Below are 19,886 nucleotides of genomic sequence, written 5' to 3' on the forward strand. Positions count from 1 at the left end.
TGATTAAAATATTTTGGAAACTTATTGATATATATCCAGGCAATATTTTCTCACTGGTTATATAATGCTGCTTAAGTATTACATACATATCATTTCACGGAGTTGGAGTCATCAGTTATATGCTCCGAACGTCCTCATTGGAACTCTGTATCTAATTTCTGACCTTGCGTCTCACAGTCTACTAATCGATGCTGATTAATTTATTTAGCCGACTTTTATTTTGACATGGGCGAATCCAATCGCAGGAATTATCCGCAATAAAAATTCGATTAAAGTTAACAACGTCAAACAAACGCCGACGCCACCGCATTGCTAGGAATTGGTGGAGCAAAATCAAAGGGCACACTGGTTCGATTGTAGAGGGGACCCAGCGGGTCGCATTTGGCCTCTATATCGCAAACAGGTCCTTTTTTGTTTGTACACAGGTAACACAATACATGAGCGAAAAATGAGCAAAGCAAAGAGAAACAACAAAAAAAGCTATCCAACCACTCGGTGCATGTCGAATCATTTCCCTCTCCCCTTTCTTTTTCTCTCTGAAATGCAACCTCGCCAGTTTTGTTTTTTTGCATAAATTCCGCCGAGCGCGCTGTTTGTGCTTTTCTGCTGGTGCTTTCCATCACCTGAACCCCCTCCTCCTTCCACAACATCCCCAGTCATTGCAGATGCCTCTGTCTATTGTAGGCGCCTGGAAGACCAGGAAGCTCCCCCAAATTCACCGAGGTGTGACTCCTTTTTATCATGAGTAGCCTTTGTTCGTGTTGTTGGTTGTCAGGATGAGGTCTGGTTGCCGATGGAGCTTCGTGGTACATGGCTGCTGTAAATCCATCAGTGCTGAGATAGGCGTTTTTTTTGAAGCTGCTAGGTACTGACATTCCTGAGGAGTACGCAGGCGCGGACAGGTGGCACCCAGCACTTTATGACCAGGTGAGATGATCCTGGAGAGGTAAAAGGAGAAATTACTCAACAGCTCGCAGATCTTTTGAGGACACCACGGACAACTCCAGGCGATATGTCAATTCTGGGCAAAATGGGGGACTGGCAGGTATGTGAACTTATCTATTAACGGCACTCCTTTGGCATGATTACAGAAGTCCCAGTAGCCATTGAAAGTTGCTGTCTATTCCAGCGGTGCCTAATATTTCATTATGTAGACGAACGTCATTGATAAAGTCAGTGAATTGGGACAAACAATTACAATTTGCAAATAAGTCAATGAGTCCAAACTTTCTATCAGTACTTGCATTGTGTTTACCTGCATGACGCAACTGATACAAACTCTATAAAGTTTCAGGTTGAAAAAAGTTTGGATATCCAATTTACACTACTGCAGGCGAAACTCTTGGTTTAGTTGATTTGTTTGAACGGGCCCTGAAAAGGTTAACTCGATAAATACGCCTCAAACCTTTCTGCCTTTTCCCTTTTGCGATTTGAATTGATTTTCTTGTCAGTTTACTATCGGCGCTGTGCTCCACATACATAGAAAGCAGCCCACTGTAATCACACCATTTTACAACTTTTCCTAACTTGGGGTCAATCACAATGAGATTAAAAACAAGAAAGATTAGCGTCCAGTTTAACATAGCGATTATGTAACTGTTGTATTAGTCTAACAGTTTCTTAGAACAACGCTAATCTTGGGAAAATAACTCGTTTTCTCAGGACAGATTAAATTTCATTTCTTCTTTCACATTTTATTTTTAAATACTTTGTTTTCATATTGAGTGGCAGTTTGTTCTTCAACTCCCTTTTCATAAACACACAACTTGTTTCAGGTTCATTGGAAATTCTACTAAATGGTCAATAACTTTTACAATTGGATTTAAGCAGCAATGGATTTAACTATATTTGGTGTATGTATTAAACATTTGAAGTTTGTAACCAATAGAGTATCAGTACAAATATATTTCTGTGAAGCCTATGTGCTATTTGCTCCGTAAAAAACTTGTAACTTAATTCCATTGTTCCATGGTTCCTAGATTTTCTCAAAGATTGAAAGTAGTCTGTAACAATGTGATGTTGCTTGCGGGCTCTAATTCAAGAGTCATGTTATCTATATAATTTTCCAAACATTTCAGTGTATTTTATAAACTGGAATTATGTATGACACAAATCTAATTCTGCGGCAATAATTATATTTAAAAAATTAGAACACTTTTGTCGGACCTAAAGTTTTGAAATAAAGGGATATTCTGTCTCAGCTGACACAAAAAGACGTGCATTGAAGAATGTGTTTGTTAGATGCTGATTATTAATACAGGTATTTATCATAGTAGGATTTATTGAAATCCATTGTTCAATACAAGAAACATAATGACAGTAACATTCAAACAGAAGTATTTGCTGTACTTTAAAACTATTCTCTAACTTGTTTATGCTTTCACCCGCGGAACGAAATAAAGTCGAAATATCTGAAGCACGCGTATAGACCAGGCACTAAAATGCTGCAGGATAGCTGGATCTTAAAAGTCCTCTTCACCTGTGCACCAAAGTTAAAATATATGAATGCACAAATATCACATACTTATACGTTGATTTAATAATCAATACGGTCTGTAACAGGTGTTTGGAAAGCTATTTTCTTTTTGCCCTATTTTGAAAAAAAATCAGAATGGGCGAATATTTTGAAAAAGATCAGTAAGGAGAAGATAGTATTGTGGGTAATGGCGTTTCACCATCCTTCGCACACTTTAACGGAGAGGGCTACATTTATTCTAGTCCACGGTAACAAGACCTTGTAACCAAATAAACAGATGTGAATATTTTCCTCGCCACAAAAGAAATCGCTGGCATTTTAAAACGAGGCGAACCTTGTTATGGCTACATGTGTATAGAATTACATTTAATTAAAAGAAGTGCAAATTGGGAGGGGAGGAGTTGGAATACATTTCACAGGTTTAGGCTGCTCAGAAACTGCTCGACAAAAGCAGAAATAAAAACAGCAATGCACCGCTCTCCTGTTAAGAAGTGCTTCCACTCGACAGGAGCATATATTTTAATTATTCATTGTATTTTGCCACAGCGATCGATTACAAGTTAATTTCATATATGATTCTCAGATAAACTCATTTACTATGTTCTTATACTCCACTAGTCTGCCAGCACAGAAGTGAACATTTAAATGATTTCTAAATTAACTAGCATCGGTTTATATGAGATTAACAAATTTTCGTTTGAAAAAGGGAGATGTGGCAAATATCTATTCTTTAAAAGAATCGACATTTGTACACAGGTAGCATAGAAAAGCTACAGGTTCATTGCTTTAAGTCAATGATCTTGCAAACTCGTTATCTGTTTTAATGCACTGCGTTATTTTAAGAGGTAACACCCCCTTCAACAGTTCGACTGAAAATGGGAAATCACAGCTCATGCAAGCAGCTTGTAATGAATAAGTGTTTCACAGTAGAAAGTGAGCAAATTAGGAAAAAAAAGAACATCACTTTTAAAGGTAAAAATGCTGCCGTACTCTTTGCCAGTGACTTAAGAGAACAGAACGCCATCAAGAAAAAAACATACTTTAGATCCGCGAGCTTTTAATATCATTGCATAGACAAGTTTAAAAATCCAGGTACAAGCAGAGTATCTTCATCTCTTAGACCCAAAGCTGATTGTGACTCCAGCGATAGAAATTATTTTGTATTTAAATTTCAAAATGTTTGGCCTTTTGGAGTGAGGTGTTCTGAATCGGTTGATATCTCGGCCCTCTAATTAAAGACAATAGATTCTGATGACATCTTTGTCCTAGAGCTCCACCAAAAATGGTAATGGAGATTACCTGAAGACGACGCCTAGATCTAGTCACCCAGATTACCTGGGTTGAGAGTTACCCTTACACACTTTCTCACCTTCAATGAAAGACAACGATGCAACCTTGTCTCAATTCATAATTCATAGTCAGACATTTATTATGGTAATAACTTTAATGAAGCGTTTGTGAAGAGGTTTGCAACGCGACGTTAGTTCAAAATAGTTTGCTTTTTAAGTCCCTGTTTACGTATGAATTGAATAGCTACATAACAAACACGATTTCCACCTCAATGGTTGCAAACCAACACTCTACACGCTTGTTATTTAAAGCCTCCAGATATCAAAGAAAGGTAAATGCCGAAAGAAATTCTCGCTCACAAACCTAATATCTCACAGATAGGAAACGAGACACAACCACTGAAAGAATCTAAATACTGGTAGTAAAGTCACCTGATTATCAATGCAATTCAGCACTACTGAGGTTTACTGCTCTGATAAGCGTAAACGTCTCCTGGAAATAACTTGCAGAGGGAATGTTAAAATTGTCTTTAATTTGAATTTTCCTGAGGAGGTGCTTTTAAAAAAAAATCAGCGAAAAGCAAGGAAATCGGAACCAGTTCGGAATCGATTTAACTACATCCATTGTGAAATGTGTTTAAGCTAAACTGCTTACTTAGTAAAAGGGCATGTGGATGGAAGTTGGGTGCTTGATACGCAGAGGAATATGAAGTTAACTGTTGTATGAAAATATGGGTAATATCTATATATTATTTATTATTGCTATTTAACATAGTGAAAATGTGAAGCACACTTGCCCTGTTATTATAAAATAAACGATTGAGTTCGGTGTTTCAGCAAGATTACTGCCTTCATTGGAAGGCATAATCAGTTAACAACTAAACAGTGCATGATCATTATGTCTGCTGGGAGAAGAGTTAACCAAAGAAAGAAAGTCACATCGTATTCTGTGCTTTGGTAGAATGGAAGGTAAGGGAGGGTTTAACAAGTAACAGAACAAGTAGCTCCATGTACATTTATAAGCTGTTGTCCACCGCCAATGTATTTATGTTGACGTCCATTGCCAGGCGGCAGGGCAAGCTCTGTACCTGTATCCATTGGAGCAGTAATGTGGTTGAATGAGTGTTTGGCTGGTGTTCATATGCTAATTGGGCTGTTATTAGCGAGTTACTAAAGAGCTGAGAGGGGAACACGATCGACCATTAGAGGGAGATCTCAGAGCACATACAGAGCGCTAAACCAACACACACTCTCTGTACAGGACTGTCCGCTCTCTGAGACATCCAGTCAGCCACTTTTACACCAATCCATGAGAATGCTGTGGAAATTAGCGGACAATATCAAATATGAGGAGTGCGAGGTAAGCAATTTCATATTAGCTTCAAAAGAATTAAAATGCAGTTTTCACTGCCCCGTCGAATGAAAAAAAGCTGTGCATCACATCTCATTTAAACCGAATATTGCAAAGTTTTATTTTAAACATTAAGTATGTTTTCACAATTATATATTCTATAGAAAGATGCAGCATGACAAAAACAAATGCAGCACTTGGCCATTCGGCTTAATAATATTGTAAAATAATGCAAACGCCGATTGCAGGGTGCGTACCTCAGCTCTATTGTGTGGCAATAGCTCACATTTGTAAACAATACAGGAATCGAGAGTTAAGAATCGACGTCCACTAGATTAAGCATCTGAAATGATAAATGTTTGGTAAACCTGGCTGAAATCCTTCGCCTATAAATTCTTAACAGAATCCTCAAAAAGGGCCGCGTTGCTGGCGATGTTTGTGAAAGTAAAACCAAAATTAAAACATTAAGCTTGCTGCACTTATTGTCACAGAACGCCTTGGGAAAGCACAAGTTTGATCAAGCAAGGAAAAGCAGTTTACTTTTGCAGTCAATTCTAATGTCTTAGTCTAAATTGTGTATCTGTCTGCATTTGTTGCTTAAACGTTCGTAATCCCCACCCCCAACCACCAACCCTCCCCAAAAAAAACGCACATGGAAACATTGAAATCTGCACAAAATTGTGTCTTGGTAAAGATGAAAGGTTTTTTTGTGTGGAAATGGCAGAAGGCGTTAGATGGTTCTGGCTAAACGCCGTGATTGTGCCCGGATTGAGAAAGTTGATCTAGAGTTTGCGAGGTAATATTTGGGGAGTTGTTTTGAAGTTGTATAGCCAGTCAAACGGGTTTGTACAGCAGGCTAGAAGGCAGTTCACACCACCGGCTAAACCAAGCGGCCGTTTAGTTTCACTTTATTTTTCAAAAACGCGGGGAGGAAATTAATAAAAAACAAAAGTCCAAGAAAAGTATGAAGGGTCGGCGCGAGCTTCCGGCGGAGTAGGTTTACGATCAGAAGTGAAATCCGTTTGTTTGGAGCCGGTTTCGAGTTGAGTTTAGACAAGAGTTTTTTTAGGATCGCAGTAGGGGAGCAGCTTGCGTAAAAGTGCGTGAAAACGAATCAGGGCTTTGGAGACTCCATAGTGTCTCTGTCGCTCCCTCTGTCTCTTAACTTTTAACCCATTGCACGATGGATCAGACTACTAGTGACCCAGGATCAGGGCAGCAGTCACCTCCGGATAAAGAGCTGAAAAGGAAGAGAGCTGAGAGCGCAGGTAGTCGCTCTCCAGCCAGGAAGCGAGTGGCCGCGGACATGCCTTTGGCGTTTGCTGGATTCTCACACGATAACGAGGTGCAAATTCCTTCCCGCATCACACTCTCTCTCTTTCTTTCCTTCCCCTCTTTCTCTCTGTCTCTCTCTCTCCCCCCTCTGACTCTCACCATTCCTTCTCCCCTTCCCTCTCTCTCTCACTTTCGCATGCCCTCGATCACTTGAAAATGTTCTCTTCTTCCCTGTGATTCGTCAGAAGCAGCAATGTGTGCCCCTCTATTCTCTCTCTCTCTCTCTCTGATTAGATACACTGATTCAACGGACGTCATTTATAACAGACACAGCTTTTAGTTGCTTCCTCGCTTCACGCTCGATTTCCGACCATTCTCCCCTTATTAAGTATTCGTGTAATATTAATAGTCATGAATATCTGCTATTATGTGCTGAGTGAAGCCACGGCTCGCCCTTAGAGGAGGAGAAAGAGAGAGAGAGAAAAAAAAGTTTGAAAAATCTACCGACGTGACGCCCTGAAACTAGACACAATTCTGATCATTTTTTTTTGTTTGTGTGTGTTGTTCCCAATGAAGAAATTTTTCAAGTTCTGATGGATTCGCCTGCCTTCCTCCTGCATGTGACTCCCCGGCGTTGTGATCGTGTTGTAGTTGTATAGTACTGGACTGTTTTTTCCAATTTTCCACCTCTAGGTCTCTCTATTTTTTCCCCCTGACGAACTCAGATCAGACTGCCCGCAGATGTTAGTGCACAGTTTCTCGGCCATGGTGAGTTTCAGTGAGATGCCACTAGGTTTAAAACGAGCCTCCCCCGCCCCCCCAAAAACAAAAACTGGTAGCACTTTGGATTGTGAAAATAAAAAAAATCCTAGCATACCTCCTTGGAGGATAATATTTTGCTGAATTCTACCCCGTGCGATAATTTACAATTACTAATATGGCCAGTAAAACTTAAGCTTGCCACCGCCAACGAAAGTCATACCAGCGATGTTTCTTTAACAAAAAGAATAAAATAATTTATTTTTTTTTTATAATTGCAACTTTACATGTCTGATTTCATTGCAGGACCGGCACGACGGCACAAGCAATGGGACTCCACGGTTGCCTCAGTTAGGGACGGTCAGCCAGTCTCCGTACCCGACCGCCCCGCCGCTCTCTCACACTCCCAACACGGACTTCCAGCCACCCTACTTCCCTCCTCCGTACCAGCCCATCTACCCGCAGTCGCAGGACCCCTATTCCCATGTGAACGACCCTTACTCGCTGAACTCGCTGCACCCGCAGCCCCAGCCGCAGCACCCGACCTGGCCTCAGCGGCAGAACCAGGAAGCGGGAATCCTCCACCAGCCCCGCGGGCTGCCCCAACTCGCCGGCCTGGACCCGCGGAGGGAGTACCGACGGCCCGAGGTCCTCCTCCACAGCACCCACGGACTCGACTCCGGCCTCGGGGATACATTGCCTATCCACAGCATCGCACATGCTATCGAGGATGTACAGGTCGGTTCCTTGCAAACCCTTTGCAGTTCTTACTTTACACTGCTGCGTTAGTCTACAGTGAACTGTTTTCAAATTAAAGGGAGATTCTCAATCCATTTACCCACCCCCCCCTCCACGACCACCCCTGGTAAAATCTGCTTTCGTGAACCCTGCATCTGCTTCAGATTTTGAAAATAAAATTGACAAGTAGGGACATCTGTCGTGTTTGGATCTCTTTTTAAATTGACAATCAAGCGAAACAAATCTATTTTTTTACCAAATGACCAATACATATTAATGTTATGTGTTAACGTGCATCAAATGAGAGCAAATTTCTCGTCTGCATTGTTAGAAATATAAATTGCATCTTCCCTTAATTAAATCCAGCACTTGCCTTTTAACGCTATCAATTTCTCTCATACATGTAAACAGTTTGGAGTAAATGAAATTGTGTGGTGCGCTTTATTCAATATTTCAACTTGATAAAACAGACTTATTCCGATCTGGACTTTGCCGAGAGCTTCAAAATTGGAATCATTAATTTTAAACATATATATAAAATTCTGGAGATGTCTTAATTCCTACCCCCAGCCCCCGCCCCCAATCCCAACGAGAAAATAAGAAATCGTTTATTAGATGTGGCGAGTTACTGAAAGCTGGTTGCAATGCTGAGTTACAGACCCGAGATTGCAAAATACAAAAGGCATGCGTTTAGTTTGTACTAAATTGTTCGTTTTTTCAGCGCCGTGGCGAACTGTGCTTTTAAGTTATAATATGAACTCGTTCCTTCTGCAATAATCTGGAATAATTATTAGTGTGTTATTACTTACCTTGCAAACAAAGGATGCATATTAATGCGGGATGAAAACCATCCGCCCTCTTGGTAGCTGCATTTAAGGCTATGCTCACACCCCCTCCCCAAATGTTACTCTTAATTTCGTTTAAAAAGTGCCGATTTTAAAGCTCTCGTAAAATATTCATAAGCAAGGAACCGTCATGCATTCATTTCCAAACAAATACTCATTATGAATGCTTAGAGCGATTGAAAGCTGTTCAACATTCTACTTAATACCTGCGGCTATACTTTACCTAAATGTGACTGGCTCTTTAACACACACACACACACAATCTGCTGTAAACAAGCTTACAAATGCAGCCTTAACTGTATGATATGCGTCTCCACTACTCTAGGAGAATATTTAACAACAAAGGCATAAGCTGCTCACAAAAAAGGTGCTACAGAGAGAAGAAGGGGGAGAGAATAAAAGTCTAAATGGTTCAGTTTGTTTCGGTGCGACTGTGCTTGTGTGATACCGGAATTAAAATGTCCTTGCTTTCGTAAAGTATGTGGTCGGTGTTTTGTGTTTCTGTGATGTGCGGAGAACCTGCCGATTTGGCTTTAGAATGCAATGATTATTGAAACCTCTTTTAACACTCTGGTGTCAATTGTTCAGATTGTCCAAATGGTGCCAATTTTGTACATCTTTGTGGTGTTGAGAGTAAAGCGGCTGTTTAACCCCTTTAACCACCATGATTTCGGGCGTGGGTAATCTTATTTTTTAATAGTTTCATAAAGCCATGAAGCCTCCCAGTTTAAAATCTTTTTTAAAAAAAATAGAAACTGCTCTTAGTCATGAAAAAAAAATCAGAACCCCGACAGATTCAGGCACTTTCTGGGTCGTTTTAAATGTATGGTTGATGTGGACAGAGTGCCAACATTAATTTAAGCAGCCGATTCAAAATTAGTTCGACTTAAAATCAAAAATCACTCGGGGCAAGTTGCGTGTGAATGGTCGAACCACGTTTTGAGAAGAAAGGATAATGGAAACTCTCCCAATGATGTGATGGGGAACTAGTGCTAGCTTTAGATGGGGAGCATATCATAAATAATAAAGAGAAAAATCAAAGCTGCATGAATAATGTTAGATGGGTCGCTGACATTGCAGGGGTGATCTGGAAGTGAGTGTTATTTGTAAATGAACTGATTGTTCTGCAGTGATTGCCAATCGCTCAGTCTCAGTAGAATTCATGTTCACTTGGCGAACATATTCCGACGCTGTACTGCATGTTGATGCTAGAATGAATAAACTTGCTTCATTTAATAACAAGAAAAAGCTGAGGATTTTTTTTACTGTAAAATATCTGCTAGGGGATGGTCATCAGTAGGACTTCCCACCTCCAGAATATACACATGTATACAAGATATATCACACAGAGATAAATTATCAAATAAATAAATCTCACAACTTCACTTGTCCCATCAAGCCCAGAATTCCATTCACTATAGTAGGGAAAAATAGTGTTTATGCAAATATTGAACAAAGAGCGGGAATTATCATTCCATTATGGCAATACATTGTCATTTCTGTTCAGAAGAATGAGCCAGGCTCTGGGTAGATTCTTACAACTTCTGACATGGCTGAGTTTCACGTAGTTCTTGCCATTGTAAATGTCTGCAGTCTTTATTTCCACAAGTTTACGTTAGTGTTTTTCTAAATTCCGTTTCAGCATGTTGATGACCAAGGTATTAACATCCAGGACCATACCGTCATTAAGAAAGGCAAGTTGCTTTATTTAATCTTCTCATCCAAAATATTTGCACAGGCGGTACACAGCTCATCGAATCCTGGTTGCTTCTCTCCAGTTTATTGTGTGTGCAAACATCTCATGTCAAACTAAGAAACAGCCATGATGGGGTTGCAGGAGAATTGTTTCTGTTGTTATTGGTCTTGGGTTTCGCGAGAGGAAAATATCCTGTCTGTAAATCTCAGACTCCGAACGTTAGTGTGGGTTTAAGGAATTCCTTACAGTCGTGTTCCTTTAATGAGCAAAGGAATTAGGGAGGGTATAAATCAAACCAAATGCCTGAACTTGCAGAAGCAATTATACTGTCGATTGGCGTTACATGCTTTTGAGGGTCTGGTTAGTCATGTGCATTTAGACGTGTATTTATTTCTGTGGGACATTGGTTGGGAAATGTGCGTTCTTAACTTAGCCATCCCAAAGATTCTGCTGCATCCATTGCTAAGTTGCTACGCGGTTGTTTTGATTCTGAGGATATCGAAATCGAATTAATGTGGGCACAGATTATACACTGTAAATGCGCAGTAATTCGTAAAACTGCAGCATACGGTTAAATGGCTTAAGTTTCATCTTTCTACTTCTCCAGGTTTTGTCACGTCAAATTACATGTGCAAGGGATAAATCTTAAGAGATGCTCTTTCCACGTCGACATGATAATTGGCTCTTTTATTAGTAATCTCAAGAGTTCGTTTAACTCCTATTGTCTCTATTAGCCTCCCCAGAGCTATTAATGTCACAAGTGATCTATCCGGAACTAGAAGCTCGACGTCTTCAAAGATCCAGAGTAGATTTCCAGTGGCATGCAGAGAAAGCCAAACCAGGGCACTTGATTATATTGTAACGATCCTTTTTTTGTGCATAGGGAACTCGTGCAGGGCAGCATTTATAGAAATCAAGCACAGAGTCTGTTAAGCTACATTCTAGACGGCTAATCAGTAATAAAAATGATCAGATTCTAAATAATTCTCTGGAGTTGAGGAGCAATTTAGCCAGTGGACATGTTACATTGTTTAGGTCTCATAGTGCACTGATAATCAGAGCTACCCAGTTGTCCATTGTAAGCCTAAACGCGCTCTTTTAAATCTGAACAGTTAGAGCTATCCATCGGCAAAGCTAAGGCTATTTCACGAAAACGCCAGCGTTAATTTCCTGTGAATCACCATCGCGTTTCTTTTTAGTTGTTTTTGTTCGCAATGACCTGATAAATTGGGTTCAGAATTTGATGTATTGATGTTCCACTATGTGTGCGTTCGTTCTGTGGTCAAAAGCAGTGCCTATTTTACTCGCATGTTCAGATGTAGGGTAGAAGAGCTGATGCAGAATGTAACAGGATCGAATTAGTATGAGAACAAAACAGAATAACATCCTCCAACACGTCCTGTTATTGTAATATGTACGCTATTGGGAAATAAATGCATTGAAATCTATATTGTCTGAACAAATAACTAAGTGTGAAAATGAATACAGTACAATGAAAAGGGATGCTGGGAGTTTTAAAGGGTAACAGGAATAGATTAGAAAATGTATTTACTCTTGACTTGTAACATAAGGCATCTATTTGCGTTCTATTGAATCACAAATTTTCTATTACACAATGGAAATGATTTTACCATGACATTAACTGACATTGGCATAGGCAGTAAAATGCGCAGTCAGCCACATAACTTTGGAAAGACCGTCTGTATAATAAAAAAAAGTGCAATTCGATCTGAACGTGTTATATTTTGCACAAATGATCAGATTTGATTTTAGTTTTTAAAATGCACAATCTAAAGTGCAATTCAGTGGAGAGGACAGTTTTGCAGCAATGTGCGCAGCAATTGCTGCTTATGACCACAATATATCCCAGTAATGTGACAAAGGCCCCGCTTTATTATCGACTCTTTCATCGAATCTAATCCAAATCGGTCCAACTGAATTGTTTTAATATATTGTGCAGAGGTTGGAATTGTTGAGTTAGCGAGGGACACAAGTACAGAGATGTTGTAAAGTGACCATCTATGTTAGCTGATGGACATGGCAGATGTACGCTTTTCAGGGGATGGTTGTTGATTTGTCTGATGGTTCTGTTTCAGGTCCCATGTCCCTATCTAAGTCTCACAGTGGGGCTGTCACCTCGATCTCACTCAATAAGGACGGGCTCTTTGGCGGGGTTGCGAACCCGAACGAGGTGTTTTGTTCAGTTCCGGGTCGCCTCTCCCTCCTCAGTTCAACATCAAAGTACAAGGTGACGGTGGCGGAAGTGCAGAGACGCCTGTCTCCGCCCGAGTGTCTCAACGCCTCGTTACTGGGAGGAGTGCTTAGGAGGTGAGGGCTACTGGTGCGTTGGACACCCTCCTACACAGCTCTGCTTCAGAGAAGGATAGGCCAGCACACACATCAGTGAAAATTCCTTTTTAAATGCATCTGATCGCTAAATTATTTTAGTAATGCTACCAATATTTATTTTCACTCTTTGCTAATTGTTTTTTGCTCTCCATCTAACCCTTAAAGGGCAATTATCACATTTTAGACAGAGTAGTTAACACTTGCACCGCATTCTTTTGTATTCTATAAACACATGTTCCTATGGGTTGCCAATAGATCAGAAGACAGTGGATGCTGTAATAAAGATATTCTATTAGAAAACAACTTTATACATAAAAGTAAAATGCTTTTGGGACAGTCTTCCAAAGGACATGTTCTTTATAAATTGCCTCAGTGTGGATGAGAGGAGGACCAGACACAATTGTGAAATCAAATTCATTCAGAATCTAGTAGATTATTTTGAGATTTAGATTGTTTAAGGTATGCATTAAAAGAGTGAATTTTGTGCCATAGCGGAGCCACACTCCATTTGAAAATTGCTTTGTAATTCCAAAATGTGCATTTTTAAATTTCGTTAATGCAAGTCTGGAATAAGAATGTCATTAAATATGTGAAAGAAATGTGTAACAAAACATGTATCCATTTTCAATTTAACCAGGAGCTCCTTTCTTTTGTAGGGCGAAATCTAAAAATGGAGGACGATCTTTAAGAGAAAAATTAGACAAAATTGGATTAAATTTACCGGCAGGCAGGCGCAAAGCTGCTAACGTTACGCTGCTAACCTCACTTGTTGAGGGTAAGTAAACTTTATTCCATTTTTTTCGTATCTAAACAGAGGTGGGCTAATAAACATGGATTGTTTCCAGTATGGCACAAGAGCGGGAAATTGTTTTTGTTTGCGAAGCCACGTGCCTTTATGTAACTCACAGCAGCACCAGTCGTTGTCTCGTGTTAACCCATCAAAATAGCACAGAAATAAACAAGCGACTGAACATTGTACTGTCTGAGTCCTTGTGTATAAACCAGGCATTGTACAGGGTTATTAAATATATAGCTTGACTTGACCAGACCAGATATAGCCAGAGGATGCTTGTTGTGAGCAATGTGGGCACGTTGTAAAAAAGCTGTTATTCGTTTTTTTTAGGGGGAGGTGGTTGCATTAATTGATTTAGGCATTTGTTTACTAATGACTGAAAAATCTTCCAGTGAATGAGAAACTAATGAGAAATCCTAAACTACAGTTCTGTTCTTCAATTAAAATGCTGCTTTCAGGATTGTTGAATTGAGTAAACAAAAAGACTAGTGTAGATCAGGCATCACAGCAAGTTCAGTACATAGGAATCTTCCGTTATCTAATTTGCAGAGAGAGAGAGATAATGAACAGATTATGCTAAAACATTATTTTGATTAGCGAAGAGAAGAGAATACAGCCTCCCCCATCTGATTTATTTCTGTTTTTCATTGGATGCCTTAAGTCTGGTCTAAGAGTGAAATGCGTGGTTGTATCTGTTTGTAACTGATGCTCATTGTGTGCAGAGTAAAGGTTGTAGTGCCGCCAGAACTGTGTTGAGAACGGTCCTGTGTGTCAGGGTCTTGTGGAGAGAGCTTCTTAAAGAAAATCATTACTTTAATCTGATTATGGTTCTGGGTTATTATGAGCCAGGAGTGGATTCACGCGTAGATGGTTTGCTGATAAATGTGTGACCAGTTGGATTTCTAAGGGGGCAGGCTGTTGGACTGTGTCCTGTTGTTATTGTTTATGATCTGTTCCATTTTATGGAAACGAGTTACTGGACTGTGCCTTTGAAGCACTAATTGGCGCATGCGTCCTTCCGGAGCTGGCTAATGGCAGGAAGCCCTGCAGTAAAACCCAACTGGTTCAGGAAATTAAAACCAAAGGCTTTGAAATCAACAAAAAGACAGGGTTCTAGAGAATGATGTATTCTAACCGTTCAAGAGGAGCAGACATATTTTATACATATATGTAATTTGTCGTTTATAAAGAATGTATATCTTTCAAAATGCTCACGTATACAATACCTATACTTTCAAAACCGTGTATTTATTGATTATATTGACCAACTGATTGCTATTATAAAAAAAAGTAGTGAATCTCCCCCAGTGCCGGTTCCTTCTGCTAGACTGTATTGAACTGCATGAGCTCTTAGTTTGAATAGTGCTCCTTGTAACTGACGTTTTTTTTTGTTGTTTTTCTACCTGGTCAATGAACTATTTCTGTCCTCTTTGGTCGCTGCGATTGATCTCCAAACAGTTCCTTTTTTTTAACAATCGGTATAAGTTCAAATAAATCCACACAATTCATCTTTTTTACAAAGTGTTGTCCGAAGCCAGCCTAGGACATGAGAACCATTCCGATATAATGTTTCCTTATAATGTTTATGAGCCAACATGTGAAAGATTGCAAACCGCCTTTGCAGTACTGTATTACTACAACATGCTTTGTTATTTAGTTGCATTGGGGTTTACAGAACACAGGTTTAAGTGCAAGAGGATGTTGTAGAGACATGGCTTGGACTGGTACTGAATGCATGACAACAAAAGAGATATTGTCAACTTATTTGATATTCTATCCAGTTCACTACTTAGCTCCTCGTAATGTCGTTAAATGACTCACTGGAGCTTTCCGATTTTTTTTATTGCATGCTTCAAATATTTAGTTTGTGACAAATGGTACTATGAGGGTTCCAGCAGGGTACTTTTGAACTATTTCTTCCATTATGATGACTGAAAGAAACCCGGAGTGCAGCATGCCGATGTTAGTTATCCTGTAATACAATCTAAATATTTAAAGAGACATTACCATTTTTTTGCTGCTGGGCAGTACCAAGAGAAAAGTGATCGTTTTGAACAAAGCTGCAAACAATATGGTTTGCTACCCGCCTTATCTCGGTCATGTCATTAAATTTAATCGACTTAATAAATAGCCCCAACCAAATTTCAATAATGCAAGTAAAAAGGCAGCCATCTTTTATACGGCTATAAAATGGGTTTGAGCCACTTAAAATGTAATATGTCCAACAATTCTATTAAACATTTTGAGAACGGTTGCTGGCATTAGTTCGCTTGTTAAATCAATTTAACATTATCAAAACCAAATGCGTTTGAAAAAGAAATGAATGTATAAACTTTACCTCCATTTTGTACATTGTCCTTCATTTCCTGCCCAGGTGAAGCTGTGCACCTTGCCCGAGATTTTGGTTATGTTTGCGAAACAGAATTCCCAGCCAAAGCAATAGCTGAGTACGTCAACCGGCAACATTCCGACCCGAGTGAACAAGTGACACGAAAAAACATGTTACTTGCAACGAAGTAAGTCTTTTTTTTAAATAAAATCTGAAAACTTTAACTGAGTTCTTTTCCCCATGTGGATTCTGCTCTGCTGTTAATTGCTGGCACATGGTGTGCGGGAACAGTTCAGAATTGAACAAGGTGAAGATCCTAACAGTGACCATTTGCTCTCTGACAAGTGCTTAGAAATAAGTGATAGATGGTAGAAGTTTTAGCTGCGAAATCTAAAACAGTGGTCGATATCAGCCCAAACCAGGCCCTCACACCTGGTGTGTTTGTATTATCAGTATTAATTCTATGATCCACTGCTGTCAAAAGCAGCGCTGCCTCAGTTGGCGTCCAGTGCTTTCACTATCAGAGGATTGAAACCACTGTCATTTTGTGAGGTCACACATCACAGAGAATTACTTAAGGCATAATATTTTGCCAGCAGTTAATAAACATTATTTAGCAGTGGGTTGTAGCCGAACTGTTTGGATGAAAAGGCATGTGTGAAGAGTAAATTATCTGCGATGAAATGTTGAAGGTTTTGTTTTCTCTTTCCCAGTGCTGTTTTCTAGCCTTTAATTAAGAACTTGAAATGTCACCGAAGGGCATTGTGGTGGGGATGTGTTGGGAGGTTGGTGCTGCAATTTGTATAGAAGGTTGCACGCCCACTGAAATAAGCATTTTTTTCGGAAGATATAACACAAAACACATAGAAATAGGGTTTACATAATTCTGAAGACTAACAAAATAGAGTTAGTCTTTCTTTACAATAAAATTTCAAACATAACTAGAATCACACACTGTGCTACGCTCAAAGCTACACACATGTACACACACGTGTGGTATTAGCTAGATTTGTATAGTCCATATATAATAGTGATGATTTCATACACCCTCATTATACTGATCTTTCTTAACAGTGGCGTGTTTGTTATGAACACTTTTGGATATTACCCTTCTGTATTCCGATTTTCCAATTTGACTTTAATGAACCAAATTGCTGTGTTTATATTATTTTGGGTGGGGTACTCTCAACACATCAGCAACCTGCATGGGAAACAAAGATTAGTTCTGACTTTGCTGCTCTGTGAATAACGTGATTGTCACACAATTGCGTTTGCTTATGAACATTTTAAACTGGGATTTGAGCTTTGATGTACTGAGGTGTAACAGAATCGTGGGCACAATATTAAAGAGCTCGCTTTTTCGTTGCAAGCATGAAAGTTAGATTTGGGAAGGGGGATGTTGATAACCGTCGCCACGACTTGTATCACTGGCTTTTCTTGCGCAATTGTGTGTTTCAAGATAACGTTTCGAAATCCGGCTGTTGAGGTGAAACTTAGTCTGTCGTGATAAATTTCATATTCATTCAGAACAATAGCCTATTATCTATCCACTTAAATGGGACAGGCATTGTCCAAATCAATGAAAATCCGATGAAATCGTCTTGATTTAGACGTTACTTATAAGAATTGCCCATTCCACTTCGGAAAATAATGTACGTACAAGACATTGTTGTATGATTAAGGTGAATCACGTGTTAATCTGCACCTGTGCCATGTTTAACTGAGTGGAAAAGCTGAACTTTAAGTTAACTTGAGTGCAGTTTAAAAGAAAAATGTGCTAATAAAAGCTTGCTCGCCACCCTCCCCGGGAGATATACAGTATACTAAACATTACAACTTGTTTTTTTTAATTTTACAGACAAATCTGCAAAGAGTTTACAGACTTGCTGACTCAGGACCGATCTCCTTTGGGGAATTCTCGGCCAGCCCCGATCCTGGAGCCTGGCATTCAGAGCTGCCTCACTCACTTCAGCCTCATTACACATGGCTTCGGGAGCCCGGCTCTCTGCGCCGCCATCACCGCCTTGCAGAACTATCTTACCGAAGCACTCAAAGCCATGGACAAAATGTACATGAACAATACTCCCAACAACCACACGGGCGAAAACCCCAGTAAAAGCGGAGACAAGGACGAGAAGCACAGAAAGTAATGGGATAGTTTAAAAAAAAGTACAATTTCGTAAAAATAAATAAAAAAAATTAAAAGTTGTCATATAGGTGTGACTGTTTCTCCCTCAACCTGGAACCCGGAGCCTTAGCGAACAGCGCAGGCGATGAAGAATTTTGAACTGCTTTTGAAATGACACGACAAAAGTTTCTGAACTTTTTACCAAGTTAAAACTTCATCCGACTGCCTCCTGATTGACATAACCCCCCGTTGTTTATCTCTGTTAAGATTGTAGTCACAATCATTTAAGGAAGGTAACGAGGACACATTTTATCAGTATTGTGAATAAACCTGCACAGTTCCTCTGTCATAATCATCGTTGTAGAGAAAAAAAAATCCTCTAAGGTAACGGTCAACTTGAACATTTATTGCAACCTGCAGTCCGCGGTATAACAAGGGAAACAGTGTTCATGTATGTATATATTTATTTATGTGTAATTTAATGGGAATTGTAAATATGGTGCGTCTGTTTAAGCCTTTATTTTATTTAACTGGTGATATCGTTTACCTCCTGTTAGTGGGTTTTATTCTTCATCAACCACAGTAGTTCTTTCCGTGATTTTTATGGTACTTATTTAGAAAGGTATTGGGTAAACTCTGGGATACACATTTTAGACCTCTGTAGCATGTCGTGGCGATAAGCAGTTGAACAAAATCCAAGGGTGGGGGGAGGGTCTGAGTTTTATATAAGTAACGAAATTAGTTTATAATATCACAGAAGTCCGAATTTTAAAAAAAAGGCTAAGATCTTAAATAAAAGAAGCATCTGCGATGCTTTTTTTGTGTTTTAAAATACCCCACGTGCTGTGACAAAGGAATTACCTGACACCATGTCCCCTTCCCTACTGACAGAATCAGAGCAATAAACTGATATTGTCTATAGAACGGTTTAGTATTTTATTGTTGAACTGACAGCATTTGGGACGACCTGATACCTTGTATGTCCGCTGGCCAAATTGGAAGCAGTTTTTAGCTGTATTATATAGAGTTGTGTTGGCAATAGTTTACATGCCTGTCGATGTATCATAGCCCTTTGTTACCCAGATAAATAAATATTTGATACGCTTTATGTCGATTTTTTTTTATTCAGTAGCTGTCTTTGCCCAGGCGTATTTTAACTTGGCAGTCTTTTCCTCCAGCCCTTCAGTATGCTTTGCAGTAATTGGGTTTAACTCTCCCTTGACAATTGCTCCCCTGCAATAAGCAGCTGAACCCATTGTTTCCCTCAAGTATAATAAAAAATCTTGAACTTTCAAGTTAGAGTTGAGCAGGCTCGCTCTGGTAGGTTATTGAGTCTTACTCAAAATAAATGATAAAACGGGCAGGGGCGGGTTGGGGGGTGGGTGGTTGGGTGGAGTTGATATAGAGAGGGAGAGAGGAATAAAGATGTATTGCTAAGGTCTTCAGTATTCTGAAATAATGTACCTAATGATGTGACAAGTCAGTAAATAATCCACGCAGATTTTCGTGATGCTTTACTTACCAAATGTCAATTTGCTGTTTAACTCGTTATCAGCCCTACTTCAGCATCAGCATTAAACAATTTTGCTTTACGGAATAACAGATAATGTCAATAAGGTTAATATTTTTCCTGGGTTTTCCTGAGAGTGGAGCAAATATGTTGTGAAATGTTACCAACCGTTTACAGTCTCCCTTAATAAGTCGGCGTTCCCCAACACGCACGTTGTTCTGTATGTGCTTCTTTATTGTTATAGTACAGTGCATCCAATAGATTTAACACAATAAGGTTGAAAACGGCATTACGCTTTTTATACTGCATTTTACAGGCTGGATGATTCGTGAATACAGTAATGTACAC

The 19,886-nt window shown here is 39.5% G+C and overlaps 1 protein-coding gene across 6 annotated transcripts; it reads left to right on the forward strand.

Moving 5' to 3' along the window:
* Positions 1–956: 956 nt before the first annotated feature.
* Positions 957–19,136, forward strand: tfap2a (transcription factor AP-2 alpha). Of its 6 annotated transcripts, XM_048596395.1 has the most exons (9): positions 977–1,045; positions 5,027–5,125; positions 7,085–7,159; positions 7,457–7,888; positions 10,376–10,427; positions 12,526–12,757; positions 13,435–13,553; positions 15,946–16,087; positions 17,759–19,136. In XM_048596395.1, the coding sequence occupies exons 1-9, from the start codon at positions 1,013–1,015 to the stop codon at positions 18,048–18,050; spliced, it is 1,476 nt and encodes a 491-aa protein (XP_048452352.1). In that variant the 5' UTR covers positions 977–1,012; the 3' UTR covers positions 18,051–19,136. The 6 variants fall into 6 exon arrangements, with proteins under 6 accessions (XP_048452354.1, XP_048452352.1, XP_048452353.1 ...); XM_048596396.1 differs by lacking the exon at positions 7,085–7,159 and having other exon boundaries at positions 998–1,045; XM_020517768.2 differs by lacking the exons at positions 977–1,045; positions 5,027–5,125 and adding an exon at positions 5,936–6,461.
* Positions 19,137–19,886: the final 750 nt, after the last annotated feature.

This window comes from Rhincodon typus, chromosome 4 (assembly GCF_021869965.1).
Source record: "Rhincodon typus isolate 14 chromosome 4, sRhiTyp1.1, whole genome shotgun sequence".
In the NCBI taxonomy this organism is placed as follows: domain Eukaryota; kingdom Metazoa; phylum Chordata; class Chondrichthyes; order Orectolobiformes; family Rhincodontidae; genus Rhincodon; species Rhincodon typus.

What these genes read in the sequence shown, in the direction of transcription:
- tfap2a (XM_020517768.2), top strand. Translation starts at nt 6,300, where the DNA reads ATGGATCAGACTACTAGTGACCCAGGATCAGGGCAGCAGTCACCTCCG. An exon ending in TGCACAGTTTCTCGGCCATG is followed by an intron (nt 7,160 to 7,456) that starts GTGAGTTTCAGT and finishes ATTTCATTGCAG; the next exon opens with GACCGGCACGACGGCACAAG. An exon ending in CTGGGAGGAGTGCTTAGGAG is followed by an intron (nt 12,758 to 13,434) that starts GTGAGGGCTACT and finishes TTTCTTTTGTAG; the next exon opens with GGCGAAATCTAAAAATGGAG.